Source organism: Nipponia nippon, unplaced genomic scaffold (assembly GCF_047370975.1).
Source record: "Nipponia nippon isolate SJK-2023a ecotype South Korea unplaced genomic scaffold, ASM4737097v1 scaffold_18, whole genome shotgun sequence".
NCBI classification, from domain to species: domain Eukaryota; kingdom Metazoa; phylum Chordata; class Aves; order Pelecaniformes; family Threskiornithidae; genus Nipponia; species Nipponia nippon.
Window position 1 is genome coordinate 9974792 of NW_028262334.1, and position 26171 is coordinate 10000962.

At 50.7% G+C, this 26171-nt stretch overlaps 4 protein-coding genes across 12 annotated transcripts in view; 3 read left to right on the top strand and 1 right to left on the bottom strand.

The window, feature by feature from the left end:
• Window positions 1–369: 369 nt before the first annotated feature.
• On the top strand, window positions 370–7665 carry UFD1 (ubiquitin recognition factor in ER associated degradation 1). 6 transcript variants are annotated; one of them, XM_087754501.1, is made up of 12 exons: window positions 370–494; window positions 864–996; window positions 1743–1775; window positions 2614–2735; window positions 3081–3211; window positions 3631–3703; window positions 4407–4475; window positions 5005–5070; window positions 5365–5412; window positions 5789–5877; window positions 6261–6590; window positions 7098–7665. In XM_087754501.1, the coding sequence occupies exons 1-11, from the start codon at window positions 492–494 to the stop codon at window positions 6565–6567; spliced, it is 1074 nt and encodes a 357-aa protein (XP_087610627.1). In that variant the 5' UTR covers window positions 370–491; the 3' UTR covers window positions 6568–6590; window positions 7098–7665. The 6 variants fall into 6 exon arrangements, with proteins under 6 accessions (XP_087610627.1, XP_087610630.1, XP_087610628.1 ...); XM_087754504.1 differs by lacking the exon at window positions 6261–6590 and adding an exon at window positions 6637–6718; XM_087754502.1 differs by lacking the exon at window positions 1743–1775.
• A 5-nt stretch (window positions 7666–7670) lies between these two features.
• CUNH22orf39 (chromosome unknown C22orf39 homolog) lies at window positions 7671–9861 on the top strand. Of its 3 annotated transcripts, none has more exons than XM_087754510.1 (3): window positions 7671–7810; window positions 8330–8497; window positions 9047–9861. In XM_087754510.1, exons 1-3 carry the CDS (start codon window positions 7736–7738, stop codon window positions 9170–9172), a joined length of 369 nt encoding a protein of 122 aa, XP_087610636.1. In that variant the 5' UTR covers window positions 7671–7735; the 3' UTR covers window positions 9173–9861. The 3 variants fall into 3 exon arrangements, with proteins under 3 accessions (XP_087610636.1, XP_087610635.1, XP_087610637.1); XM_087754509.1 differs by lacking the exon at window positions 7671–7810 and having other exon boundaries at window positions 8106–8497; window positions 9047–9192; window positions 9398–9861; XM_087754511.1 differs by lacking the exon at window positions 7671–7810 and adding an exon at window positions 8225–8248.
• A 406-nt stretch (window positions 9862–10267) lies between these two features.
• On the bottom strand, window positions 10268–13166 carry MRPL40 (mitochondrial ribosomal protein L40). Of its 2 annotated transcripts, none has more exons than XM_087754507.1 (4): window positions 12953–13166; window positions 12202–12285; window positions 11018–11173; window positions 10268–10672 (listed from the first exon to the last, which is right to left on the bottom strand). In XM_087754507.1, exons 1-4 carry the CDS (start codon window positions 13024–13026, stop codon window positions 10363–10365), a joined length of 624 nt encoding a protein of 207 aa, XP_087610633.1. In that variant the 5' UTR covers window positions 13027–13166; the 3' UTR covers window positions 10268–10362. The 2 variants fall into 2 exon arrangements, with proteins under 2 accessions (XP_087610633.1, XP_087610634.1); XM_087754508.1 differs by having other exon boundaries at window positions 12202–12343; window positions 12953–13111.
• A 209-nt stretch (window positions 13167–13375) lies between these two features.
• The window catches only part of HIRA (histone cell cycle regulator), a 37857-nt gene continuing 25061 nt past the window's right edge, over window positions 13376–26171 (top strand). The window contains exons 1-6 of the mRNA XM_087754627.1: window positions 13376–13671; window positions 22176–22238; window positions 22984–23094; window positions 23911–24001; window positions 24511–24605; window positions 25461–25556. Of these exons, the coding sequence (XP_087610753.1) occupies window positions 13635–13671; window positions 22176–22238; window positions 22984–23094; window positions 23911–24001; window positions 24511–24605; window positions 25461–25556 (493 nt within the window). The 5' untranslated portion in view covers window positions 13376–13634. The remainder of the gene's footprint in view (window positions 13672–22175; window positions 22239–22983; window positions 23095–23910; window positions 24002–24510; window positions 24606–25460; window positions 25557–26171) is intronic.

The following is a 26171-nucleotide window of genomic DNA, read 5'->3' on the forward strand; positions in this document are numbered from 1 at the left end:
TCCTTCGCGGAGCGGATTGGGTGAACTGCTCAACCCGTTCCGGGTCTTCGCCAATGGGATTGGGAAGAGGGAGACGCGACGGGTGCGGCTGGCCAATCCCAGCAGCCTCTCAGCTGGAAGCATCCTGCTGACCTTTGTAGCCATGGCTGCCATCTTTGCCGCGGGCGCACGGTTTGCTTTACAGTTTACGTGACCTCGACAAAGAGGCGGGAGGAGCCGCCTCGGCGCTCCCAGGCCGAGGAGGGGCCGAGCGGCCAGAAGAGCCGCCACAATGGCCACCACCGTGGCCACCTCGGCCGGGGCGAGGGCCCGCCTTCCGCCCTCACACGGCATGGCCTCCCGGGGGGTGGGGGGGGGCGGGCGCCGCGCGGCACGCTGGGAGGGGCAGCGGGGGCGGGGCCGGGCGCGCTCAGCCCCGTCAGGCGAGCGAGCGCCCCGCCCCGCCCGTGGGGAGCTCGAGCGCCGCCGCTCCGCGCCTCAGCGCCGCCGCCATGGTGAGGCCGGGGGCGGCCCGGGAGGTGCCGAGTCACGGCGGGCGGGCGGGCGGCTGGGCCCCGCGCTCCTGCGCCGGCTGCGGAGCGGCGGGCTGAGGGCGGGGGTCGGCCTTTCCTCCGCGGGGCGCCGGCCGGCCCAGCCCTGGCCGCAGGCGTCGCCTGGCAGCGCGCTGCTGCCATTTTGTGCCCCGCGGCGCTCGGGTTTCCCCAGGCGGTCCCTGAGCTGCGGGACCGGAGGGGCCCTCGGCCGGCGGGGCGTCAGCCGAGCGGCCCCTCGGCGCTCGTTTAGCTGAGGCTTCGTCGGGCGCTGCGACGCTTCAGTACGCGCTAGACACCTGCTAATACACTCCTTGTGTTTTTTTCCCCTAGTTCTCCTTTAATATGTTCGATCACCCCATCCCTCGGGTTTTCCAGAACCGCTTCTCCACCCAGTACCGCTGCTTCTCGGTATCCATGCTTGCTGGACCTAATGACAGGTCAGATGTGGAGAAAGGCGGGAAGAGTATGTGCATGTTTTATTTTGACTAATAACCTGTGGGGAAAGTGTTTGTGAATAATGTCAAGCAATACAGCTTTTGGCCAAGGCTGCAGAAACTTTGTGGAACAGCATGGAGACGCGCTGTTGGCTTCGTGGCTGGAGCTGGGAGAGCAGCCCGGGTGGGGCTCCAGGAAGGGAGGAGGAGGGGTTTATCGCATTACTGCGCAATTAAAAAACTGACCGAGCGAGTCCTGGCTTACCAGCATTAGAAAAAGACGTTCTTCATTTTTAAAGTCTCTTGTTAAAATCTTAGGCCCATTACGAGCCATGGAAATTTATGATTAAGGGCTTTTTTTTTTTTTTTTCCCCTCCTTGTTGTACCTCCCTTAGCTTGAACAAAGAGAATAGATCAGCCAACTTAATTTTCGGGCTGTCAGACTAATGCTATGTTGTTTTGAGTTGGCATCGATTTAAGAGCGCCTCTAAGCCCAGCAAATAAAATTACCTTTAAGAAACGTTTTCTTTAGTACCAGGTATTGTAAAACCTTGTCTTCTCTTTTTTTCTGACTAAATTTTGAAATCTCCATGCTAGGTGTATTTGTCGTGACTGATTCTACTGAAATCTCTGGCTTAAAAATGGATTTGCAGGAGACTTTAGAATCTCCTTTTCTTAGAGAAGATTTTAGAGAAAGGAATGATAAAATTGTATGTTGTGTGCTCTGTGTACAGTCATACTTTTCCTAATCGTACATTCTTACTCATTTCTGCAGTAATTATGCCACCATCGGCTTTGGATCAACTCAGTAAGTGGATATTTTATTCCGGAATAACAACATTAGAAATAGGAGCAAATGCGCAAGCAAATACCACGGTATTTTAGTTATCTATTAAAATCTGACTTAAATAGAGAATATGAGGCTAATTAGTTCAAAAAATGTATTTTGGAAGTATCTTGTCTGTCAGAATTAATGAGGCTTGTCTGTCTTCAAGTACAGACATCTGAAGTGTTGGGCTACCTGAAGCATGAATCAATATTTATTAACTATTAATAGCGTACTCGGTATAATGGTTACAGTCAATCTAGCGAATTCTTAATCTCAGCCTGCTTGTTCTGGATGCTGTTGTCTGGAGCAAAATTTATTTTAAAGACCAAATAAGTCTTGGAAATGGGGAAAAAGATAACTGAATCAATAGTATACGTGGTCTTTATTAGCCTTTTTAACAAAGGGGTTTCCCCCCCACCGAGTTTTAGCCTTAGTAGAATTTATTTGAGAAATTAGTTTAGTCAGGATTTAATTTTAAAATAGGCAGGGCCTGTTAAAATTCATTAGGTAGGACCTAACTGATAATAGCACAAGAACATAACAGGAATAGATTCCTCTGCTAATACCCGCTGCCTGCTCATCTCTGAGCTTGCGGAAATGTTGGAGAGACATTTAAAGTTTGAAGTGCGATGGCAATACAGTGTTCGTATTCTGCATTCTCTCCTGGATTTGCAGTTTTGAGCAACTGGAATAATGGTGTGAGAGGAATCCTCTCCTGTAGTCTGGCCTGTTCTCTGGCTAATGTTCAGTCTCTGAAAGCTTCAGAAATGTGTTGGTGGCTTTTAACAAACAAAATTCTTTTCTCCTTCCTCACCAGGCCGACTTAATATTACTTACCCGATGCTGTTTAAGCTGACCAATAAAAATTCAGACCGAATGACGCACTGTGGCGTGCTCGAATTTGTGGCTGATGAGGGCATATGTTACCTTCCACACTGGGTGAGTTGCCTCATGCTGAACGGTCAAAACCTGAAGAGTAGGATTAGTGAGCTGCCAGTTTCATATGAAAGAGGCGGAATGTTTCCTGGAAGTGCGTATCTTTGCTAGTCATGTTCCTACAGCGGCTTTCAGTCACAGCTCAGGTTTCCCTCCGTGAGAGTTTAACGAAGTAAGCAGAGCAGACTGCTTCTTAAGATGCACCTGACTGTTCTTCCTGAGATTAAACCGTGTTAAACTGGTGCATCTCAAGGAAGATGGAGGCCCCAGCGAAAATAGGTATCCGCAGGGAAAGAGAATTTACACCACCAGTCACGTTGATAGCGGTTTGTATCTTTGTTGTTGCAGATGATGCAGAACTTGCTGCTGGAAGAGGGAGGCCTGGTGCAAGTGGAGAGTGTTAACCTTCAAGTCGCTACTTACTCAAAGTTTCAGCCGCAGAGTCCGGATTTTCTTGACATCACCAATCCCAAAGCTGTGTATCCTTCCTATTCAGCTATGGAGCAGGGGACAAAAGTTTTCTCCCAAATGGGAACGATGAGGCAGAGCCAGCTAGCTTTTCAGGTGTGGCTCATACTCTTCCAGTAGTAGATAATGACTGCTGCTCCTTCTGAAGGCAAAAAGGAGGGAGAACTTCTGTGCAGAGGTGTTGCCGACTGCTGGCACGAAGTGTAGCCTGGAGTGAAGAAGCGTGAGTCTTGGCTTAAAGTCTAAGGAGTTTGAGTGTCCCTTAGAAGAACTTGTACACCCTAACGTTTACTAAAAGGCTACCTACAGTACTTACTGGTGACTTTTAAACCACGTTTGAGAGGCCAAGGATCAGAGTTCTGTAACGTAGTAACTTTAAAGCTCTGATGTTGCATTGAAAACAAATGTTTCATCTTAACATACTCCAAAGATTAGAAAATGCATTGAGAAACTTTGCTTGTCTAACTACTGGGGACGTTATTGCCATCAACTACAATGAAAAGGTACGGTATGCAACACCAGTCCATGCAAGGGTTGTTTGGATACCGTCAGTTTGGGGAAACAAATTCTGCCCCATGTAAAAATGCACGCTATGTTTCAGCAGATTGTGACCACATAAGTACTTTGAGTACATCTTGGGAATAGATTTTATGGATGAGTATTTTTGGCAGCAGATGTGCCCCTGTGATCGCTTGGGGCTGTAGCCAGCATCCTAGCTTGTTGGATGTTGGTGCTAAAACGCTGCAGGCAGAGCTGTGCAGCGTTGCTGACAAGTACTGCCAGGTGGTCGATTTCGCAGTCGCTTTTCCATTGGAGGAAAGAAGGGGTCCGTTAAGTTTTCTCCCGAGTTGCTGTTTAAACTGGTTTTTGACTCACAAGAAAATAACTTTTTGTGCTGTTGATGGTTTTACAAGTCAGAGGACAGAATTTATCCTAAATTCATAGGTTTTTTTCAAAAATGCCGATTAAGGTACAGTAAGAGTGCAGCAAGGTACAGTAAAAGCTAGGTTCTCTAGCTCCAGTGTATAGCGATCTTCTGAGGTAAAAATCGGTGCTCTCAGGTTCTGTAGAGACCCTGAAGTATCCAGTCCTCAACCTAAAGAGCACTTATTTCGGTTTTCTTGGAGCCATCTGAAGGGAGAGGTTTAGATACGCTTTTCTTATGTATAAGCATGTGCAATCTTAAAATATTCATTACTGTTTCAGATCTATGAGCTTCGGGTGATGGAGACCAAACCAGATAAGGCCGTGTCCATCATAGAATGCGATATGAATGTAAGTTAAGCTGATGTGGAAGGTCTGCTTTTACTGTGCCCCCCCCAAAGGAGAGGGCATCTCATTCCGTGGTAGCGCTGTACACCAGGCGCCTCTGGTGCTGCAGGAGAGGTAAAATCAGGTGGGACAGGGAAGGTGGCTCACTGGGGAGACCGCGTGTGCCTTTGTAACCACACCTGCGGTCTCGAGCTACGCTTCGTGTGCCATCAGGCGGCTGTAGTGCCTAGAGTTTAATGTCTAGCTTCAACGTGGTTTATGATCTGAGTTTTACTTAACAGCCTTGTCTTGATTCAAACTCCAGTGATATTGGGTGCTCTTCTACTGCTCCGTTTCAGTTACATGCCAAGGCTCATTCCGGGGAGGCTTAGTCTTTTTAGTTCTGAGTTAAAATGTTTAACAAGCGAACCTCAGTTCTTTCTAGGTCAAAATGGAGTGATCGTTTGTGGAGGCTCGAGGAACAGTAGTATAAAGCTTAGGAGGAAAAGAACAGTATCAGTCATGCTTATTTTCGTCGTCCTTGTGTACATAGGTGGATTTTGATGCTCCTTTGGGGTACAAAGAACCAGAAAGAAGTGCACAGCATGAAGAGACCACGGTAGGTTAAGCTTCTGTTCTTCAAAAATGTATTCCCTAGAAGTCAGCCTTGCTTGTGATGGGGCAGCGAGTGCCAACCTAATTTTTTTTTTCCCTGAAACGATTTCTTCAGAGTGAACTTTACTTACCAGACGCTTGTGCTTGTGTTACTTCAGAGATGGTTGTTTACCAGCTGTTGATTTTGGAAAGGGATTGTTCTGAAGTTTTGTTTGATTAGAACTGTGTGGAAGTGTTTTCTTGTGTTCTGCATATCGCAACATGAACACAACGAACCAACTTGTTTTTTCCCTCCCAGGACGTTGAAGCAGACCACAGTGGATACGTGAGTGACATAGGATTTCGTGTAAGTCCCCTATTTCCGCTGGCTTCTGAGTGTTGTAAAATGGCGCGGGAAAGCTGTTCCAAACAACTGCAGAATGCTAGTACCTGCTCTTAGGGTGCTTGTCATTTAGCTGGCAAGCGTCTGCAAACGTTCTGTGCTGCGTCCAGCCAGTGACAGACAGCGTGACTTGCTGTCCTTAAAAGGGCAGTCCGTAAGCGGGAGACCGAAACATGCTCCTACACCCAGGGTTCATCAGCTTATACGCACCAAAAAGAAACATGCTGAGGCAAATAATTCAATAAAAACGATAGCAAGGTTTTACAGAATGTAGTATCCCTGTGCGGTGTGCTTTCAAATACAAGATACGCTTAAGTAAAAACTCGTTCTGTATCCATAGGCATTCTCTGGTTCTGGGAACAGACTGGATGGCAAGAAGAAAGGCGTTGAGCCTAGTCCATCGCCGATTAAGCCCGGAGACATCCGAAGGTATGTCCGTTTCATTCGCTTGTCAGCCAGCCAAGGACCAGTGTTTGAGCAGAGTTTGGGGTTGGTTCTTTCTGCTCCTGCAGTGTAAACAAGCTGATTTCCTCCTACAGTTGCAGTGAGAAAATAGATAGCCTGATCTTCTAGGCTGACTGTGATGTCCCTGACTGCTTAAGGTGCAGATCCCAAGTTGATGTGGCCCAAACTCGCTCACTCAACTCTGGTTGGGTGGAAGACAAGCGGGGAGAGGCAGCAGGCCCAGGCCGGGCTGGGCCGAGCGGTGCACAGAACCCTGCCAGTTTTCTAAAGTGACATTTGGCGTAGAGTTGGGTGGGTAACCAAAGCCAAGCCATGTGTGGGTTTGTCGCCTTTTTTTTTTTCCTTAGAAGTAAATTTAGAAAATTCAGACTTGGTGGAAGCGTGCAGGGATGTGGTTCCTGTCGTGTTCTGTCGTTTACATCTGTCACAACAAAACCCGAGCCCTGGTGGACAAGCGTGTCCGTGGCCCTGTGGAGGCCACAGGCTCCGTGGAGATGTGCCGCAGGCAAGCTCCTGCAGCAGCCCCCGTGTCTGATTACTGACCTCATGCAACGTATGCCTGCCGTCAGAAAAGAATTCGGTGCTTTAACTGTAGAACTATTTGGTGATGAGAACGAGCGGTCAGCGTTGGTACAGTGCCGACAGACAGAGTAGGTCTCGCTGCGTTCCGTTGGACGGTAGGTATAAAACTTCCTGCGTAACATTTTTATGCTTCTTTTCCAGAGGAATACCCAACTATGACTTCAAGATCGGTAGAATCACGTTCATTAGAAACTCACGCCCACTAGTTAAGAAAGTCGAAGAGGTAAATCAAGTCGGACCCTCCCCAGTTGTGCGCAGAACGAGACCATTAGAGCTGCTATCCGAGCTCGTGGTTCCTCTCTCCACGCTTGGTTTTCACAGCGCGCGCGCCTGTTGAAAAGCGGTAGTAGTTAAGAAGTGGTTTGAGCTGGGTGAAAGCAGCCCCCGCTGTCCCTGCTGGCTGACGTAAGCGTGCCGAGCCAGCGCACGCCTGGTTCCGCTGGCTGGACGGTCGCTGCAGTGCTCGTGGTTGTGGAGACGCGGGATGCGAGGTGGCGGCAGTCAGCTGCTGCTCTGGTGGAATGTTCTTTCTAACGATCGTGCAGCTTTCGTCGCAGCGAGCAGAGAGGTGACCACCTTTTTTCCCTCTTTCCCTTTTCCAGGATGAATCCGGAAGCCGGTTCGTTGCCTTTTCAGGAGAAGGCCAGTCCCTGCGCAAAAAGGGAAGAAAGCCCTAAGTTGTGGTACCTTTAGTCCGTCAGGAGGAAAATTAAAACACCGATCGCAGCATATTGGATCTTAGTTATTGCAGCTGAGAGGAGAGACTGTGGTGCACCACAGGAATGCTTTCGCTGGGTTTGGTTCCACATTTAAAGCCGGAGCTGTCAGACTGTCTCCATTTTCAGTTGAAAATTAAGTCCTCGGGTTTCTGCAGGAGTGCTTTCTGTGGTGTGACGAGGGGAGGCGTCTCTCGATAGACCTGGGGGGCGAGCCCAGCGCGGTCTGCGTACTGAGAGGTCCGGTCTTAGAGTACGTCCTCCCCTCTCCTCCCCCGCGGGACGAGGGTGCCGCCTCGCTCCGTGCTTGGCAGTTTCCTCCCTCCCTATGTATTTTGCCACCGTTCCAGGTAAGCTTTTCGGCGTGGTGCAAACGACGCGCGCCCGTGTCAGGCTTCCGCAGGGCGTCTGCGATCGTGGCTTCCGGCGCGGGGCATAAATCGCTCTAAGCAATCCCCTGTGACTGCGTTTTATGTCTGTAATCGGCGGCACGCCTTTTACTGAGATCGCGCTGCAGCGACCTGATGGCACGCGTCGGGAGAGGCGAGGCCCAGCTCTGCCCGGTGCCGGCGAGGGAGCGCGGAGCTCCGGCGGCGTCGGTAACGAGCTCGGCCTCCCTCCGGCTGCCCGAGGCGGGGGGGGGGCCTCCGCGCCCTCCTGGAGCCCCAGGAAAGGTTCCTCGGCCAGCGGCCGGCGTCCCCGCTGTGCGGTTCCAGGGGAAGCACAGGCGCCGGGGTCCGTCGTCCCTCCGCCCGCCCGCCCGCCCCGCCCCCCCCCCCCCCAAGCTCCCGGGGCCGCCCCTGCCCCGGCCTCACGGGGACGGGCGGGCTCTGGCGGGGGTCACGTGCTGCGCGGGAGCCCCGCCCCGCAGGCAGCCATTGGCTGGCAGGCCCGGGGGCGGGGCGGCGGGACGGCCGGTTTGTGCCGCCCCTCGCCATTGGCCGGGCCCGCGGGTCTGCCCGCAGAGCGCGGCGGGGATTGGCGGCGGGGCGGCGGCCCGCCGCGGGGGCAGCATGGCGGGCGGCGAGGCCTGGCGGGTGAGCGGGGCGGCGCGGAGGGCGCCGGGGCCGGGGCGGCGGCGCGGCTCGGCTCAGCCCGGCCTCTCTCTCCGCCCGCAGCCGCCGCGGCCGTGCGAGGACTACTGGTGGGAGTGGAAGCACTGCCGCGGGCTGCGGCACGCCTTCCACCACTACTACGCGCACGGGGAGCTGCCGGCCTGCGGCCGGTGGCGGGAGGACTACGAGGCCTGCCGCGCCTGGGAGAGGGGCCGCGCCGCCGCCGCGCAGGTACCGCCCGCGCCCCCCCGCCCCTTCCCGCCTCGGGAGCCGGTAGCGGCGCTCGGCGCCGCGGGCGGGAGAGGCCGGCCGGTGGGGGCGGCGACGCCGCGGGGAGGGAGGGCGGGCGGCGGCGGGCCGCAGGGCCCGAACAGCCGGCGGGAGAGTTTCCACAGCCTTCTGCCGCAGGAGCTCCTGGTTTGGGCTGCTCCGACATCCCCCCCCCCCAGCAGGGAGAGCCGCCGTGCCGCGGGCGGGAAGCGTTCCCGGGCGGGCGGGAGCGCTGCCCGCCCCAGCGGCCCTCGTCCCCTCAGCGACCGGGGCGGCGCGGGCCCGGTGCCTCCCTTCGTAACGGAGGAGTCGGGGCCAAACATAAACGGGACCCGGTGGAAAGCCTGTACCCTGGCTGACTCGCGTAGCGTTCGGCACTCCTGTTTCAGCACGACAAATTCCTGTTCCTCGTTTTCCCTCGAGGAGTCCCAGCAGGAAAGTCCTCTCCAAGACCGGAACATTCAGCACTACCCGGTAATTCTTTTTTTTTTTTTTTCTCCTGTATTTCAGGAAGCTTTGTGCAAGAGCGAAAGAGCTCGAGTTATGGAAAAACAGCGATATGCTCCAGTGTGGACGCTCAGGAAGAGCCCACCACCTGACTGGTATCTTCCCCTTGACCAAGACACGCCGAATTAGCAAGGCTGTTGCTGTGCGTGGTCAGTGATGTAATACGTAATGCCAAACTACGCTGGTTTTTTCCTTCCGTGTCATCTTGAAATTATACAACTGTAGCTCTGCCCTGCAATACTTTTAGCACTCACTCAAAAATACTGAGAGTTTATTTAAACACCCAGTATTTTTTAAAGGGAGAACTGAGTGCTTCGTTTGATCCTGGACCCTTATTACTGTCTTACACTTTAGGATTTCATTCCGCAACTCAGCAGGCGACTCCCAAATTAGTGCATACGTGATCTAGCTCCTCCTGTTAGACGAGGACCTCCTCCCCTGCCAGCCGGTGTGGCACACTTTTGGAACAAGGTGCCCAGCCCAGGCCAGCCAGATGGGAGAACAGAAGCAAGCCGGGACTTCTCCCTGCCTCTTCAGGATCACCACAACCACCGGCGTTGAAAAGGCATTTCCCAGGTTCATTACTGTCGCGGGTTAAGAGCTTCTCGCCTGGTGGGATGATATCGCAGCCCCTGAAACTGCAACCCTGCCCCTCTCTGGAACACCCTTGAATGGTGGCGTGTGTCGATGGCAGCAGTCAGAATTACTACAAAAATAAAGGTTTCAATGGCTGAAGAGAGATCTGTTTTGTTTTAGGGCAAACCCTTAGAGACTTAGTTACGATGCTTACATGGCAATATAAAAAACCCCAAACTTAATTTTGGCTTTGTCGTGGTGTGTTTTCTATCTGTTTTCCCCTCTTACATGCAAAAGTACTTCACTGCAGTCTGGAAAGAGAGGCAGCAAACAGTCGGCTGCTGCCTCCCTTAGAGGGCAGACTGATGCGATGGCTGCGGCGTTCTTTCCTCACAGCACAGGAATCTTCCAAGTTATGGTTTATGCAGAACAACAAAGCTGCTGCTCAGGAGCATATGGAGGGATGAGAGAGAAGCCCAGAAAGATAAAATACTCTCTAAAATACTACTACTTTGTCTTGTTCTAGCACGGCACAAGAGTGAGGTAGTGTAGTTTTGTCGGGTGACTTACTACCTAATAGCCATTCAAAAGCCCCAAACAAACAGGCCCTTCATTAGCATGGTTTTTCACAGTCACACACCTACGGTATTTGAACCTGCAGAAGGAATTGTTTATTCTTACTCCATTCTCTCCTCCTTCAGCTGGCCGCGTGGCTCGTGCCAGATGACCAACAGAGTCCTCCATCACTGCGTGTACACTTTGGTGATATCAACGCATTTTCCTTCAGGAGGGTCGTAACCGGGAAGCGGTGGGGTGTAATCGGGTCCATCTCTCTCGAAGGGGAAGAGCCCCTCATCTCGTCTGATCGCGGCCTGATACAGCTCCTCGGACTCCAGGCGCAGTTCCTTTAGTGCCTCTTGCTGAGCTTCCACAAGGGTCTGGATCGCTTTCTTTTCTGCCTTGTCTTGTTTCTGCTTAAACAAACACCACTTTTTCATGAGTAAAACTCTTCTTTCAGTCTCCTCAAACGACAGAGGGGGAAGACTTCGCACCCTGATGAAGAACAAGGTAACACTGTAATAGAGAAATAGCCTGCACCCAAAAGAGCAAATTTAAAAAACCAAAACAACAAGAACCCCCCCCCAGACCCAGAGAATGCGTTTCATTCATGCCTTGGGCTGTCGGGTTTTCCGCGGTCATTCCAACAGGAATTCGTGTTACTATTTTTTCACTCCTTTTAACAGGAGCAAATAAAATTTGCTTTCCCCGTTTTTGTCCTGGTAGAAGTAGATAAGGTTTTGTACCAAGGCTGGCGCTGCACCGCGGTTTGGCAGAGAAAGAAATGAGAAGCGTTTCTACCATGAATGCAAGCGCATGGTGAAAGACAGTCTTACTGACCTGTTGCTATCGGAGTACTTCAGCGGCGTTATAAAATCCTCAATTGGAATCATTTCTGGGGCAGCTTTTTCCAACTTTTTAATCTTCTTTTTCATCCGATCCTTCTGCGCTTGCTCTCTCTTTACATCCACTTTCTTCTTCTTCTTCGGTTGCGCTCTAGAAGGGAAATCATTACGTGAATGAAGGAAGATATTTTGTCACTTAATTCAACACCAGCAACTTTCACTTCCACTTTAGTTTTCTAAGGACTGTCCCTTCCCATTGCTTAATTTCATCCCCAACGGAAGTTCCAGCCGTTAGCTTTATTCAAGTAATGTAATTTCCAGGAGACAGTAATACGTCTGGTGAGATTTTCTGCAGAGAACTCTACCTGCCCGAGAAAAGCAACCTCCAGTGTTGTGCTGAACGTCAGAATGACCCAAAAGAAGTTCCACAAAAATTGAATTGGAATTGTTTTGCGCCAGCCGAGAGTGCAGCAGAGTGGGTAACAGGTGTGTCTGCAAATACTCCTGTCATCTCCCATTAAAGAAGAGAGTGAGTGGTTTTACACACGCTTTTAAAATTTCCACGTTTGGAACCACGTTCGGGGCGCAGATGTTACTCTCCCGTTGTACGTCTCCGCGCAGATCCAGTACACCCAAGATAACGTACGCCACGCTCCGCAGACACAAGCTAATCCTCGCGGCGGACCTGCGGGCTATCGTTCCTGCCTTGCGGGTGGAACAAACGACCTTTACGGTGTGCAACAGTCTCCCTGATGGTACCTAATAGCCACCGGGACATTTTAAATCTAGTTGCATCAAAACAGAACGCGGATACCAAAACGTAACATACACGCAAATGCGGGCTGCCTAGTGTACCCCTTCAGAGTAAAGTGCTTTTGTTCAGCTAGGCTTTCATTTCCGTTGTTGCTCAAAAGGGAATTCTGGAGCACAGCTTAAATCCGAAGATCTCCAGCCACGTTCTGTGGTGGAGGGAGCAAATACAGGTACACACAAGCGTAGAGCAGTCATTGTGTCGGTTACCATTAGACTCTCCTCAAGAGGCCAACGGCTCTTAACTGCTTTTACATATCGTGACCGGAGAGCAAACATCTATAGTTAAAAGTTAACTTGGACTTGGGAAAATTTGTGTTCCCCTAAGGGCGAAAGCGCCTGTACGTAACTCCGCGCCGCTGCACTCACCGCGTGGGCAGGGACGCCCTGAGCGCCAGCAGCGAGCTCTGCCAGTGGCTTCCTCGGCACGCAGCCGCCTGGGGCAGCCAGGAACTTGGGGAGAAAAAGGAACGTAAAGCATGAGGAGACGCGGACTGGGACAGCATTGATTCTGCAAAACGCAAGGGCTGCTCATTAGTCATAAATTACAGTGATGCGTTTCGAATCATCTTTGGCCGCTTAATTCGTGACAGTGTACAGCGTTTGTCCGGAGAGAACCCCAAACTCCAGCGAGGCAACGAAACCCGGAATTTGGGCTGGTCAGCGTCACGGACCCACAGGGTACCGAGGGGCGAGGCAGATGCAATTCTAAGCCTACGAATAGGTTAATTTTATTCTTAAGCTCCGATAACGGCCTCTCTGAGGCGCCGATTTCGGCGAAGCAAGGCCCTGCGCTCCCGCGCGGGCAGGCAGGCGCCGCCGCTCAGGGCTCGGAGGCCGCCGCGAGAGCGAGAACCGGCCCCGGTGCCCCCGCACCGGCCGCTCAGGCTCGCACACGCCACGTCCCGGTCCCGGCCCCGCAGCGCAGGCCCAGGCCCAGGCCGCCGAGGGAGCCCGGGGCGAGCGAGGCCCGCCCGGGAAGGGGACCGGGAGCAGGCCCAGGGCGAGGCGGGAATCCCGCGCAAAGGGCGCTTCGCTGGGCTCCCTCCCCGCGGGCCCGGGGCAGGCGGCCACGGCGGAGGGAGCCGGGGAGCCGCCCCCGCCCCCGCCCCCGCCCTACCTGAGCCGGGCGCCGCCGGGCGCTGCCCAGGCCCCGCAGAGCCGCGGGCTGGCCCGGGCCGCCGCCGCCAGCATGGCTCCCCGGCGGTGCAGCCGCGCTCCCCGCCGGCCGCGCTCCGGCTCCCGCGCCCCCTGTTCCGGCTCGCGACCGTTCCGCCCGCGGCGGGGGGGAAGGGGCGGGAAGGGGAGGGGAGGGGAGGCCCGGCCCGGCCCGGCCCGGCCCGGCCCGGCCCCGCCCCGCCCCGCCGCTGTCGCCGCCCGGCTCCGCCCGGCAGGGGGCGCCCGCCCGCCCCGGAGGCGGGAGGCGGGGCGGCGGCGCCTCGCGGGATCTCGCCCCCCGCCGGCCGAGGCGGGGGAACGCTGGGGCTCGGGGGCGGCTGTTTCCCGCCGGGCCGGTTAGGCGGTTGCCAGGCGCCGAGTTCCGGCGTTGCCGGGCGCCGCCGGGAGCCGAGCGGGGGATGCGGCCGGGCGGCGGCGGCTGCGGCACGGGCGGCGGCGGGGCATGGAGCGGCGCTGAGGCGGCTCCGGCCGGCGGAGGGGGCGGGCAGAGCGGCGCGCGGCGGGGGCCCATGGTGGCCGGCGGCCGCTGAGCTCCGCCGCTCGCTCGGCCGCGGAGGCAGCCCGGGCGGAGCCGCCCTGGGGTCCCGAGGGCGGCGGCCGGCGGGGGCCCCGGGCGGGGAACAATGAAGCTCCTGAAGCCGACCTGGGTCAGCCACAATGGTGAGGGCCGCGCCGCCGGGCAGCAGGTGCCGCGGGGCAGGTGCGGCGGGGGGCGGCGGGGCGCGGCCGCCGCCCGGGGCGGGTTCGGGCGCGGGCCGGGGGGGGGGGGGGGCGGCGGGGCCGCCGGGAGCCGGGGCGGCCGTTTGCTTCCCCGCGGGGCGGCCGCGGCGTGCGCGGGGAGCGGCGGGGGCAAGGGGCGCGCCCGGGCGGGCCCGCGGGGGCGGCGGGGCCGGGGCTGCGCGAACGGCAGCGGGATCGCCCGGGGCCGAGGCTTCCGAACGGCGGGGCTCGCCCCCAGAAGATGGCCGCAGGGGCCGCGCCGGCGGCGGGAGGAGCAGCGGCGGGGCCGGGGCCGGGGGCGGGTCTGGCGGGGCCGGGGCCGGGCGGCTCCGCGCTCGGGGGCTCGGGGCCCGGCCGGGGGCGGGGGGGGGCGGGCCCCGGGGCCGTGAGCGCCAGCAGCGGCCCCCCCCCCCCCCCCGCTGGCCCCGGGGCGGAGGCGCCCTCCGGCGCCGTCCGAGCGGCTCCCTGCGTTTCCGCGGCCCCTGCCTGCCGCTCCGCGGGGCCGGGGGGAGGCCGGCGGGCTCAGGGCCTGGGGGTGAAGCGGCCCGGGCGCGGCGGCGGGGCGGCTCCGCTGTCAGGCGCCGGGGCTGCTCGGGGCGAATTTCCGGGGCGACACCGGCTCCGCTCCCGGGGACGCGGCGGGAGAAACCTGGCGCGAAGAGCTCGCCTCTGTGCGTGCAGCTTTCCTCCTCAGGTTCATGCCTGCTGCTTTATTTCAACGGCGAATTTCGTACGCCGGTGCAAATGACGGTAGTCGGGCTCATCCAGCTGCACGGCATCTAGCACGAAACCGCGCCGGGGACCGGCTTGCTCACGCTGGAGAGGCGTGCTTTGAGTTAGAACCCGCAGGTGCAGCTTTGCAGCCGCCTTTCTGCCTGCGCTGCTGTCTTTGTAATCGCGCTGCAGGTTTTAAGCAGGGTAACTTAAGCCTCGAGTCAAAATTTGCATCCGTCTTTACTGGAACTGCTCTCCAGGGGCCGTATCGTCAGCAGGCGGACCTAGCCCTTTAACAAAAGTTGTAGTGGTCTGAAAAAACGTGGGAGTGCTTTATTTGAGGTGTTTTTTTACATTTCTGCTTGGTTAATCTAAACAAATGTAGCATTTACATCTTAATTTCTGGCTGCCTGTGGGCAGACTGTCCCGTGCCCCTCTGGATCTTCAGTAGGAGCCCACTTAGGAGCAGCTGAGTAAAAACTTTCGGCCTAAATCTTTGCAGATCCCAGGGATTAGATCTGTAACTTCTTTCCTGATTTCTTTAACGGGCGCACCTTTTGGTGTGGGCACGTGCTTGAAATCTGTAGCAATTTAAGATACGTCTAACCGCTGCAGAAAACAGTCTTCAGCCAAGCCGTTTGCAGCGGGGCTCGATTTGCAAAGCCCTGTGATACTTTGCCTAGAGGATCACGCGCTACGCAGGGCCTCGGCAGTCCCAAATTTTATGCCCGTTTCTGCCGCTGTCCTGCTGGGATGAGTTTGGGCAAGTCACTTTGTCAGAGTTTCACCACCCGCAAAACAGACGTTCATCACCGGCTTCACTTGTAAAATGCTTTAAGGTCTGCTAACGCACCCAGGGGCCTGTAACATTCGTGCCTTCTTATCCGTGGGGCAAGGAGCGCAGGGTGAAAACTGGTGGGTTTAGTCGGCCTCTTTCAGCGCACCCAGGCTGCGGATCCGGCAGGCGTCGCTGCCTGCGGGCCGTCTCCATCACTTGATGGTCCTACCTGTTTGCTCTGAAACCTCTCCAGGAGCAGGGTAAAGATAATTTATCCTGTGTGTACCGGAGACTCATCGCGATAATTTTTACTCCTTTTGTTTCCCCCACGGGCACAAGAGGCTGCTTCGCCGCTGTTGGGTTGCGAGCGAGAGTCGCGATAGCAAGGCTGGCTCTGCCACACGCCAGGTCAAGGTGCTGTCGCTCCTGCCTTTCCCTCTCCCCGCTCCGTTCTGGGGTTCGTGCTTGACTGAACGGACTAGAATGAGTTTAGCGATGCTTCCAGGCATACGTTCTCCGTGAGGTAACAGACACGAGAAGTTAGTGTCACAGCAGGGAAAGTCGGCACAGCCGGGAATAGAGGGCTGCTCAGCCGCGATGCCGTGCGTTTACGGTAAAAGCACTTTAACGCATTTTGGCTCTCCAGGTTTTTGTCTTGGGCTTCTTAATGTCACTTTATCTGAGTACTTACTGGAAATATTTCTTCTTCGGATGCATTTTCCGTAAGCTTTTCACACTCTTAATGTGCGTTTATTAGATTTTGCATGAAATTCTCATTATTGCCGTGTCCTTCTCTTCCATGTTTCCATGACGTAGAGCAAGGAAGAATATTGAAAAGTGCAGTCCAGCGGCGGGAGCGGAGGACAGTCAGATACAGATGGTGTGGTTTGCTTCTCCTTCCCAATTTTCCATTCTGTGCCTCTGTAAAGGTGCATCGCGCACCCGACGGTTGCGTGTACGTTTGGCACACGAGGTTTTGAGAGCCCTGGTGCTTAAAGACGACTAGCGCAGGCAAGCGCTGAGCCGGCGGGAAAGGAGGTCCCTTGCGATTCCGAGAAACCCGTGCGAACCCCAAGGTGCTGTTCGTGTATAACAGCTCGCAGAAATTGGAGCCTGCTTTTGTTTAAATATAGGCACGGAGTTCGTTATCTCTCCAAGCTGTAATGGTGGAATGTAAATATTTGCATTGATTCGTGAGTCATGTTGGATGTCGTGTATCAGATGGGCTGGAAGCAAAAAGAACAGAAACTCATTCGTTTTGAGGTAGAAATTCACGTAAAATTGTCTTTAAGTTTCATTGATTATTACCTAAAGTTAAATAACAAACAAAAATGATGCAGTATTTTAAATGGCTTGTTGTCTTCAGCTGGTGTATTTTTTAAAGATAGGACCTTCTCCTTGGGTTTGAATTACCTTACTCGGAACATTTTGTTCCGAGCTTGTTTCGTTACTGGTATTTCCTTAAGTACATAATGTATATTTGGGTTCTTTAAGCAAATAATCCAACGAGACAGCTGGTCTCTCATAAGGTGTTCTGTTTTTAATGAACCTGGTTTGCTTCCGTATGCAATGCGATGCTGGGAGCTCCAATAATTTAAACTTTTTTTTTTTTTAGAAATTATTACAAGAGTGCAAAATGTCTTAAAACACACCGTTAGATTTTAATGTTACTGCTTTAGAATCACATTTTGTTTCGATGCTTGATTACCCTTAGGAAATTCAACACTCCTCCAGTAAGGAGCCCGGGAAAGCATTCGGTCTCTTTGAAACAGGGACCTCGTGCCTTTTGGCTCCTTTCGGCAGGATCTGACAGCGTAATCGGGTAAAGACAGGGACCCAGGGAAGGAAGCAGTTGCTATCAGATAATGGCTCCTTCTCTGTTATTTTGAGGACGTGAAGGAAGTGAGGAAAAACCCAGTGTCTGTGATCAGTTTATAAAGCACGAGTAGTATGGAACAAGTCTTGTAGCTTTGACCTGTGGCGGTTATCCACCGCTGTGAATGGTATGCCCTTGGTAACGGTACCCTGGAGGAAGGAGCACCCCGGTAACCACTCTGTCTTGCTGAATTTCTGTCCTGGGATCACTTGGGTTTTTTGTTTGTTTGTTTGTTTGTTTGTTTTAAATCATTTCACATCTCCAGATTGATAAAACTGGAAACAAATGCAAGTCTTGGTTTACTTGGGCAAGCTATCTAATGATTATTGAACTTGTTCCGTGTTTTAAGGGATAGACATAAAAGTGTAGAGAGCAAACTTATTAAAAACATAAATTCCTTCTAGATCGTGAAAGAGTCAATATACGTTCCTACTATGTAGCTTTACTAGCGATTCCTTTTTTGAAATCTAAGTAATCTAATTTAATCGTGACAAGCCCCGCGTTTCTCGATAGCCAGGAAAAGCAGGCGCGGCTCTGGAGCAGGACACTGGGAAGGTTCCCCTTTCCGAGCTGGTGCACCGCCGTTCTGAAGCCCCTTACCAGCGGCGCTGGAACTTCGCATGTGCCTCTGTGCACTCCCGTGTTTCGCCTGTTTCGGTACTCGGGAATCTGAGCGTGTAACAAAACCGACCTGGAACTTCACGCGGTGTTTGCGCTAGGTAGGAGCTGAACTGCTTGTGACGTTGAGACGCTGCTTTCTAACAGAGTGCAGCTGCGGCTCCTCTCTGAGGGTTGGCTGCGGGTCCGAACGAGGTGCTCTCCAGGCTGGGCTGCGCCGCCGCGGGTCCGCGCTTCTGGTGCGGAAACACGCAGTAGCTCTGCTGCTGCCTGAGGAGTGGATGCAAGCCATCTTTTTAGCTGAAGCGGTAGAAGCTCACGTTCCTGTCTCCAGTCGTTACTGTTCCCTGCAGGCATCCAGACAGGCCTGCCGCTGCGCTCGGCTTCACCAACAGGTCATTGCGGCCGGAGCCAGGGATGAAATACTGATGCCCTGTGGTCCTGAGCTAGTTCACAGGCAGTTGCTTCCCTCTTTGGTTTGCTCTTGTCAGCTTAAGTTATGCTTTCCTCCACTAATAAAATTACTTCAACTTGCAGTTGAAGAGCACAGTGAGAGTGTTGTGAACTGAAAGCTGTGGACTCTAAACGACTGAACAGTCCACGTTTAATTATATTACCCCCAGGTCTCGGAATAATATCCAAAGCCATTTGAAATAAAACCCAGACTGACCCGTAGGTAGTGTTTCACCTAGGTTGACTTGTAAGCATTCTGCTGTGCCAGCGTGTGCAGGGCATTCTGCCGTTGCCGCTGGTGTTTTGGCTGGCGCGGCCGGCCGGTGAAGGAGCGGGCGCAGGCTGGGGCTGGCCGCGGTCTGACCGCTTTCCTCCTCATGGAAAACGGGGGACTCTTACCTGAACGAACGCCGAGAAGTCCGGCACTTGATTTAGTAAATTAATGCTTCTAGGGAGAATGTCTTTAAAGGTTAACTGCTGGATGCATCTGGACGTTGCTGGGGAGACTGAGAGGTATGAAACTAGTCCAATTTATTAGGAATTATCCATCAGATGGAAACAATATTTACTTGGCTCTTATAGGAGATTAATTTGATGGACCTCACGTACACAAGTCATCGTGCTTTAAGCTTATTGGCAAATTCTGCGGAAAAGCCCAAGTTTACTGGGTGGATCGTTGCGTGTGATGAGTTACCTGTGGCGTGGGATCCCTTCCTGGGTCGCAGTTGGGCCACGTGGGAAACTTGATTTGGTTTTGAGGGCTGCTTTTATTACCGCCGCCTTTCCGGAGTGCAAAGTCCATATCCTTTTTAAACTTCCCGTACAAGATAATGCCCTGTGACCTGATGACTTCCACCGAGGTCTGAGTTTTTAGGATTATACTAATTTATGAAAATATCTGCTCAGTGCTCGTTAGATCGAACCCCAGATTTATGCTAGGAAAAGAACGAAAAGGAAAATGTTATCCTACTATATAAATACATGGATCGTTTGTGTTCGAACTCTTTCTTCAGCGCCAGTTCCCCTCCAGCTCATAAAATACAGGAGAACTGAAAGAGGCTGATAAGAGGAGTGACCAGAACGATGAGAAGTGGGAGACAGCTTTTGTGCGAGGGACGACTGAGCGGAGTGGGACTCTTTGGGCCTGGAGACGTGGTGAGCGCGTGTAGAGTTGTGAGCGGCAGAAAAGGGGCGAACGTCAAGTGCTTGTTGTTCACTGTCCTCCTGCAGAAGAATGAAGGGGCGTTGAAGTAACAGGTAGCAGGCGCGGGATACGTGAAGTAGGTGGCTCCTCACGGAGTCCGTGGTTGAGCAGAGGATGGGTCTCTTTGTGTTAGGGGCTGTTGATGTTGTTTATGGATCGGAGATGGCTGATTGAATTTACAGAAGAAAAGTCTGTTGGGCCTCTGATTTGAGAAGTCAGAGTTGCCATTTTTTGGAGCTGGAAGATTATCCTAGGAAGAAGGCTTGTGTGCTTGCCATTGTACGGATCCCTAGGGAGGTATCTAGTGCTGGTTTCTGAGCAAAGAGTGCTGGGCTAGGTGGACATTGTCCCTGGTGTGATGTGGCTAATTTTAAGCTTCTGTGGTGAATTTGTAGCTAAGTTACCTCTGGCTCCATAAGTGAAATAACTTGCTAAATTTCATCAACCCCATTTGTGGTCTGTGCAAAAACTTTGCTCAGAAGGCAGAAGGGAGCTGATGTTATGGCTCCTGTAGAGTTGGGCTCTTAGGGTAAGGCAGAAGTTGGAGATGCTGTGATAGTTTTAAACGCCTAGTAAAGGAGAAGAAAATGACATCGTGTCTGTAATTTTTGCATAGCAAGGGGTGCAATGACTTATTTCACAATTTTTTGGCATGTATTGCGTATCTGTTTTTCCTGAATAATGAGAAGCCGATGTATCTGCCAGACAAACCTATCAGGGTGTGCTTTGGTCACGGCTACTTTTTCATGCAGGCTTTTGGGAATCAGAGCAGAGGAGGAACGAGTCTTCCTGTCTGAGACGGCTGCATCTGCTAAACCAATTGTAAATACAGTATTGTTAAACTACGAACCACCGCTTCAGAGTTTACTGAAGCCTTGTTCATAGATGCCGTGCTGACTCTGGAAGCCATAATTCCTCCTGATGATCGGTGCCCCTGTGCTAGAGGTTGCTGTTCCTTCTGATTTGCTGGGGAACTGTAGCCTGTATTGCACCTCATGGGTGCGAATGATGCGGAGGCAAAATGAGCCAGGTTAGCACAACGAAAAGGTCTTGATAACGGGCTTCCTGGAAGGAGCACTCTCCTCTTCATGTCTAACAGCTAATTTGAGAGCATAGTAAGTCTTCTTGCCCGAGACTGTTGACGCAGATTGAAGAGGTAACCTCTGCCGCCCAGAAGGTCCACAGAATGACCAGTTTCCGTAAGCGTCGCTGGATTAAACTATTTCAAATGATGCACTGGTTTAATTTGAGGGAACTTCCACATCTTGGGAAGGACAAAATAAATGTTTGCTGCTTGCCTGTGCTTCTCAAAATATTCAGCTTAGCCCTGTATGTTGCAGTCAAGTTAACAGAATAAAAGACAGTATCAGGCACAACAATCTGAAGAAAAGCCACAGCTAAGTCTCAGCTTATGTGTTTTATGCGGTCTAAAGGACTTGGAAGGAATGCAAGTTGAGTGCCATCTTACTGTAATTAAGGTCTTTGCTTGGCTGCCTGTAAAAAATTTTAAGGGGAATCATATGCCAGAGTTGCAATATAAATCCAAATAAAATAAACCTTAAAACAAGACAACATAAAGAAAATAAATGTTGACCTGAAGCAAAATGCGTATCCCTCGAAAAGTAAGAAGTACTGGATATTTGGGTGAGGGTTTTGTTAGCAGTTCCGTGTCAAGGAATTCAGATGCTACAGTTGCAACACAAAACCTATCGCTGGATAAATTCTCCAGGTTTACCGTTTATGTTTTAACGTATCGTGAAGATACAGTGCAAGAATTGACATACATGGGAAGCTTATCGAGTAATCTTGGTACGGCAGGTACTAGTTCTTTTGGCTGTTATGATAAATTGCCTGGTTTTATACTGGCATGTGTGCGATCCTGCTTGCAGAAGCATTCCGGTTTGAAAGGGTTCGGACTGCTGCCAAAAACTACTTGAATGTGGAAATCACATGCGTATTCCTTCAAGTAACCCTTAGCGGTAGCTCTTTGAGCATCACTGAAAGGCAGTAAGCGTGCTTTTCCCCTCTTCCTTCTCCTCCTGCGAAGGCTGAAAGAACTGTGAAGATATAGGAGAGCGTGCGTGATCTGGTGGTCGGAGCAGAACAGGCTGAGAGGGGGGGTTGTCCGGTGTCCAAAGCTGTTCCCCAGCTACCCTAGTTATTTGCTATAGGGTTTACATTCTCATAAAACTTTGTTTTCTTCTGAAAGATGTAGCATATGGAGAACGGAGAGATTTAAGAGTAGTATTAGAGTTGGTTAGTCTTCCTTTGTCTATATGGAAGCCATAAACAGAAAAGCTAGGCTTATGGTAGAAGCACTTCATAACAACAGAATTTAAATTTGAGACAGGTAATTGCGTGACCAGCAGATGCAGTCTGAGATTGGGGAGGGTTTTTAAAAAAACAAAACCAGAAACCAAAACAAAACTTGCTTCAGGTCATCAGCTAATGAACTGTAGAAACTTGGAAGAAATTCCTTACTCAAATACAGTTTTGCCTCGTTGGCGCTTGCTTTGTGGTGTTATTTCACTTTGAGGCATTTGGCGTATCCTGCTGGATTAAGTGTCCTTGGTTATCACTGGTTTGTTATGGCGTGATAACTTCCGTACACGCTTTTAATAGGCTGTCATTTCTGTCACAAGTTGCTTTCAGCGCTTGCAGTCAGCTGTAACTCTTACAACTGTAGCTTTTAGAAGAAGAAAGTTATTCGCCATCCAGAAGAGTTACGGTTCTTCTGGCGTTGCTGCGTTCTCTTGCCTGTAAAACAATTCAGTACGTTGCTGCTTGTTCTCTGATTCCAGGAAAGCCGATATTTTCAGTGGACATTCACCCAGATGGGACCAAGTTTGCAACAGGAGGACAAGGTATATCTGCGTACTGATAGAAGGCAGAATTTTGGGCTATAACAATAATCTTGTGCCTTCACAACGCTTTAATCCGTTTGACCCTTTTAAAAACACAGCACTGACATAAGTGTCTGTTTCTTAGAGATATAAGTCACTAAAAGGTATTGAAAAGTGCTGCTGTTACTGCAGAAGGCAGCGTTACGTTCGCTGATGTGCTCGTCCTCCTGGACGTCATTGAGATAATAGCTGCAGTAATTGAGTTGTGGGCACGCTGGCCAAATCTCTTTTTTATTTGAAGAGGAACTGAATGTGAAGTTGGCCTTTTTGACCTGCTAAATAGCAGAGCTATTGCTACCAAAAAAATCCCATTATATAAATGGAATAGCTCAAGAAATATGTGCAAAAATATTATTTGGATTACGATAGTGAATAATTTTATGTTGACTACAATAATTGCAATTTAGGATTTGAATGTATCTTTTCTCTTTTCAAATACAATTTTATTATAAATAGTTCATCCTTATGGTTGGTATCATTATGTACAGTATGATTTTTGAACAAGGCTGTATAACTTTAATAGCTCCAAGAAAAATAAAACACTGCTGATGTGGTGTAATTATATCAGAATCTCATCTGTGTTCAGGTGTTTCCAAAGCTCCCGCTGCAGTAATACCTACATTTTAGCATCTGTTCTGGAGCTCAGATTAAGTTGAAAAGCTTTTTTGCATGTATTTAAAAAGGGGGGCTTTTTGTGCTCTTGCAGGTCAGGATTCTGGGAAAGTTGTGATCTGGAATATGGCTCCTGTCCTGAAAGAGGAAGATGAAAAGAATGAAAATATTCCCAAGATGCTTTGTCAGATGGACAATCACTTAGGTAACAAAGATTTTTATTTTTTTTTTAACTGACTGTTGGTAATTTGCCAAAGCTGAAGCATTACATGGTTGTAATTACAAAGAGCGTGCCCTGTCCAGTGGTGAATCCATCAGTAAAGTGCAGCAGAGGGGTCTCGTACTTTGGCTATATACTTTTTTAGATATTCAGCAGAAAATGTTGTTAAAATGTGGGAAAACGTACAGAGAAATATAGATACCTTTGGAAATCTCCTCCCTATGAACTTTTTCCAGCTGTGGCCACAAAGTAATCAATAATGCACGTTCTGAGAATCGGGGGAGCGCTGAAGGAAAGGGCAAGAGAAGAAATAAGTATAAAGGAAACATCATATGAAGTGTATTGGTTAGAGTTCTAAATTATCCCGGATTTAGGGCACATTACGTTTGACAGCATAGTTACCTGGACAAGCTGTCCCCTTTCTTTTCTTCTTTCTTTTTCTTTCTTTCTTTTGTCTTTCTGTCCCCTTTATCTTTCCTTCTTTGGCCTCTTAATCCCACCTCATTTGCCACAAGCAGTTTCCTTTGTTAAGTGAATATTAATCTTTCTTCTTTTGAGCTACTTTTAGTGAAGCTTTTTTAAATAAGGAATAGGTTTTTTTAAAGTAAGAAGTTCCTCAACTGCTGCTGAAAGATAAGTACCAATTCACTTATCTAAAGCAGAGTAGCTGCTTGGAGTGGAAAAAGCACACGTAAATCCTAAACATCTCCTGCCAAGTTTTGCTTATTATAAACTCTGTCCCCAGTCTAGAACCACTTTTTCTCATATTTCACCTTACAGACTTTCTTTTCTGCGTTTCAGCTTGTGTGAACTGTGTGCGATGGTCAAACAATGGCGTTTACTTGGCTTCAGGGGGAGATGACAAGTTGATTATGGTGTGGAAACGAGCTGCGTAAGCATGTTTCTTCCTTCTCAATTTTATGTTTTATTCCAAGTAGGTTGCTCTGTCCTGTCTCTTAGTGTTTCTTCCCTGTGCTGGCTTTTGTAAGCTCACCGCTTTGCCCGGTGCGTAAGGAGCTGCAACCTGCGACGGCCCGTCGCTGGCGTGGGAGCTTCGGTCCCTGCTGCCGCGTGGGCTGCAGGCCGTGTCTGCCTGGGCAGGCTCTCTCCTCTCACGGAGCTGAGGCATTTTCGTCTGTCCTGGAAGAAAGCTTCCTGATGAGATTTGAAGAGTTATCTTAAATGTTACCATTTTTTGCTATCCGTAGAAACTGTACATTTTATTGAAGCTGATTTTTTAATAACTGGGATTACTTTCTCTAAAAAACCGCGTTGCTTCAGTTTTCATTGCAGGAATAACTGACTATAAAGTGGCAGCGCACTGTGCAGCTGAATGTCTTTAGAAAGAAAGTTTGAAGAACTGGAGGTGCTTCTGTTGATAACTGCTTCTGTTTTAATTAGGTACATTGGACCTAGCACTGTATTTGGTTCTAGCAGCAAACTTACTAATGTTGAGCAGTGGAGGTGTGTATCGATTCTCAGAAGCCATTCAGGAGGTAAGTTAAAAGATGTTGAATGAACATAATTTGCATGTATTTGGAAAAAAAAATGTTTTTCAGTGTCACATTTTCTTGCTCAAAGCGTATGTATTTGGTGGCAAGTCAGTAATTGCTTTTAAGAGCAACAATGAAAATCTAAAAGAAAATGTAATCTTTAACCAAATGCCGATTTTCATACAAGTAACTTCTGGCAACGTAGTAGAAAACTTCCGGCAACTGTGTAGTGGAAAAATTAGCAACCACGTAACTTGCATTTTGCTATTTGCTAGCTTAAAAATGAATCGGAATAAAGGAAGCCTGACTGTATTCTTATTTAAATAAGTGTTCACACTTGCAGTGAATAATCTCCTGGTTGGCAGAAGATAAAGTTTTTGTAAACCAAAGAATATTAATGTTTATTTAGGAAAAAACAACTAAAGAGCAATGCAAAAGATGAATAAACCAGATAATTTCAAATGCATTTTGCATCTGCTGACATGAGCTATGATTAAAATCAAGATTGAAATCACTTTGATCATTCCACGTGTGTTGGAATAAAGCGAGTGCATTGCAATAGCTGCTGTTGCTTTTTCATTCAAAATGAGACCCAGTACTTTATACGGGCATTAGGACTTACTAAACGTCGCATTCTCTGCCTTGGATTTGTTTTTTGTTCCCCTTTGAACGTTTTAAGTCGGAGAGCCTCACTCCCAATGAGTGGTGCTGTGTTCTTTCTTACATTCCACTCGAGTGAGATGATAGTAATTTATTGGTGATAGAAAAAATGTTGCCACGCAAGTTCTTTTTAAAAAGATTTTTGGATTCTCTGATTACCATCAACGTCTTATATGGAAACTTTTTGTTTTTAAACAGATGTCATGGACGTAGCATGGTCTCCCCATGATGCCTGGCTGGCGTCCTGTAGCGTGGATAACACTGTTGTTATCTGGAATGCTGTCAAATTTCCAGGTGAGAGTTCTCGCATTTCAGGCGTGCAAGTAGGCGAAGCTTTGTGACAAGCTCTTCCCTCCCTGGGTGTATTTCACTGACTGAAAATCTCTGTGTGGGAACGGGTTGTCGGTCTTTTGAGAAGACATGCTTGCCATCTGGTGAGTCAGTCCTTCTTCCACGTTGGGAGGCAGTGAGCAGTGGATTCCACTCTGCTGTAGACAACAACTACGTTCAGGTTGTGCTGCTGATTTGACGTGAAGGTCGTTATTACATGTTTTTTCTTTTTCACCTTCTCTGCAAAATCCCAAATAAATAGAACTTCAGCTTGATATATTACATCTATATATGCACATATTTTTTCCCTGTTGCCTTTGTACCTACGGGACTTTCCATTCATTTGCCCTCGGGGGTCATTGTCTTATTTACCCCATTTTAAATGCCGCTGCGTAATAAGCAGCGTGACTTTACATGATGAAGGGGAGGAAGGAGGGACTAGGGGAGCCTCGCAGTAGCGGAAGCTCTCGAGTCTTACATCTGATGGCCGTTTTCCTTCTTCCGCTGTGGCAGTGCTGGCAATTCCCACAGTCCCGAGGCCTCTCTTTCTCGGGCACCGCGCTGCCCGGCGCAGCCGGT

Excerpts from the sequence above, each read along its gene's own strand:
- UFD1 (XM_087754501.1), top strand. Across the intron at positions 1,776-2,613 it reads ATCGGCTTTGGATCAACTCA|GCCGACTTAATATTACTTAC; the intron begins GTAAGTGGATAT and ends CTTCCTCACCAG. Across the intron at positions 3,704-4,406 it reads CCATCAACTACAATGAAAAG|ATCTATGAGCTTCGGGTGAT; the intron begins GTACGGTATGCA and ends TTACTGTTTCAG.
- CUNH22orf39 (XM_087754509.1), top strand. The coding sequence starts at position 8,225 with ATGGCGGGCGGCGAGGCCTGGCGGGTGAGCGGGGCGGCGCGGAGGGCG. Across the intron at positions 8,498-9,046 it reads GCCGCGCCGCCGCCGCGCAG|GAAGCTTTGTGCAAGAGCGA; the intron begins GTACCGCCCGCG and ends CCTGTATTTCAG.
- MRPL40 (XM_087754507.1), bottom strand. The coding sequence starts at position 13,026 with ATGCTGGCGGCGGCGGCCCGGGCCAGCCCGCGGCTCTGCGGGGCCTGG. Across the intron at positions 12,286-12,952 it reads CCCGGCGGCGCCCGGCTCAG|TTCCTGGCTGCCCCAGGCGG; the intron begins GTAGGGCGGGGG and ends TTTCTCCCCAAG. Across the intron at positions 10,673-11,017 it reads AAGTACTCCGATAGCAACAG|GGTGCGAAGTCTTCCCCCTC; the intron begins GTCAGTAAGACT and ends GTTCTTCATCAG.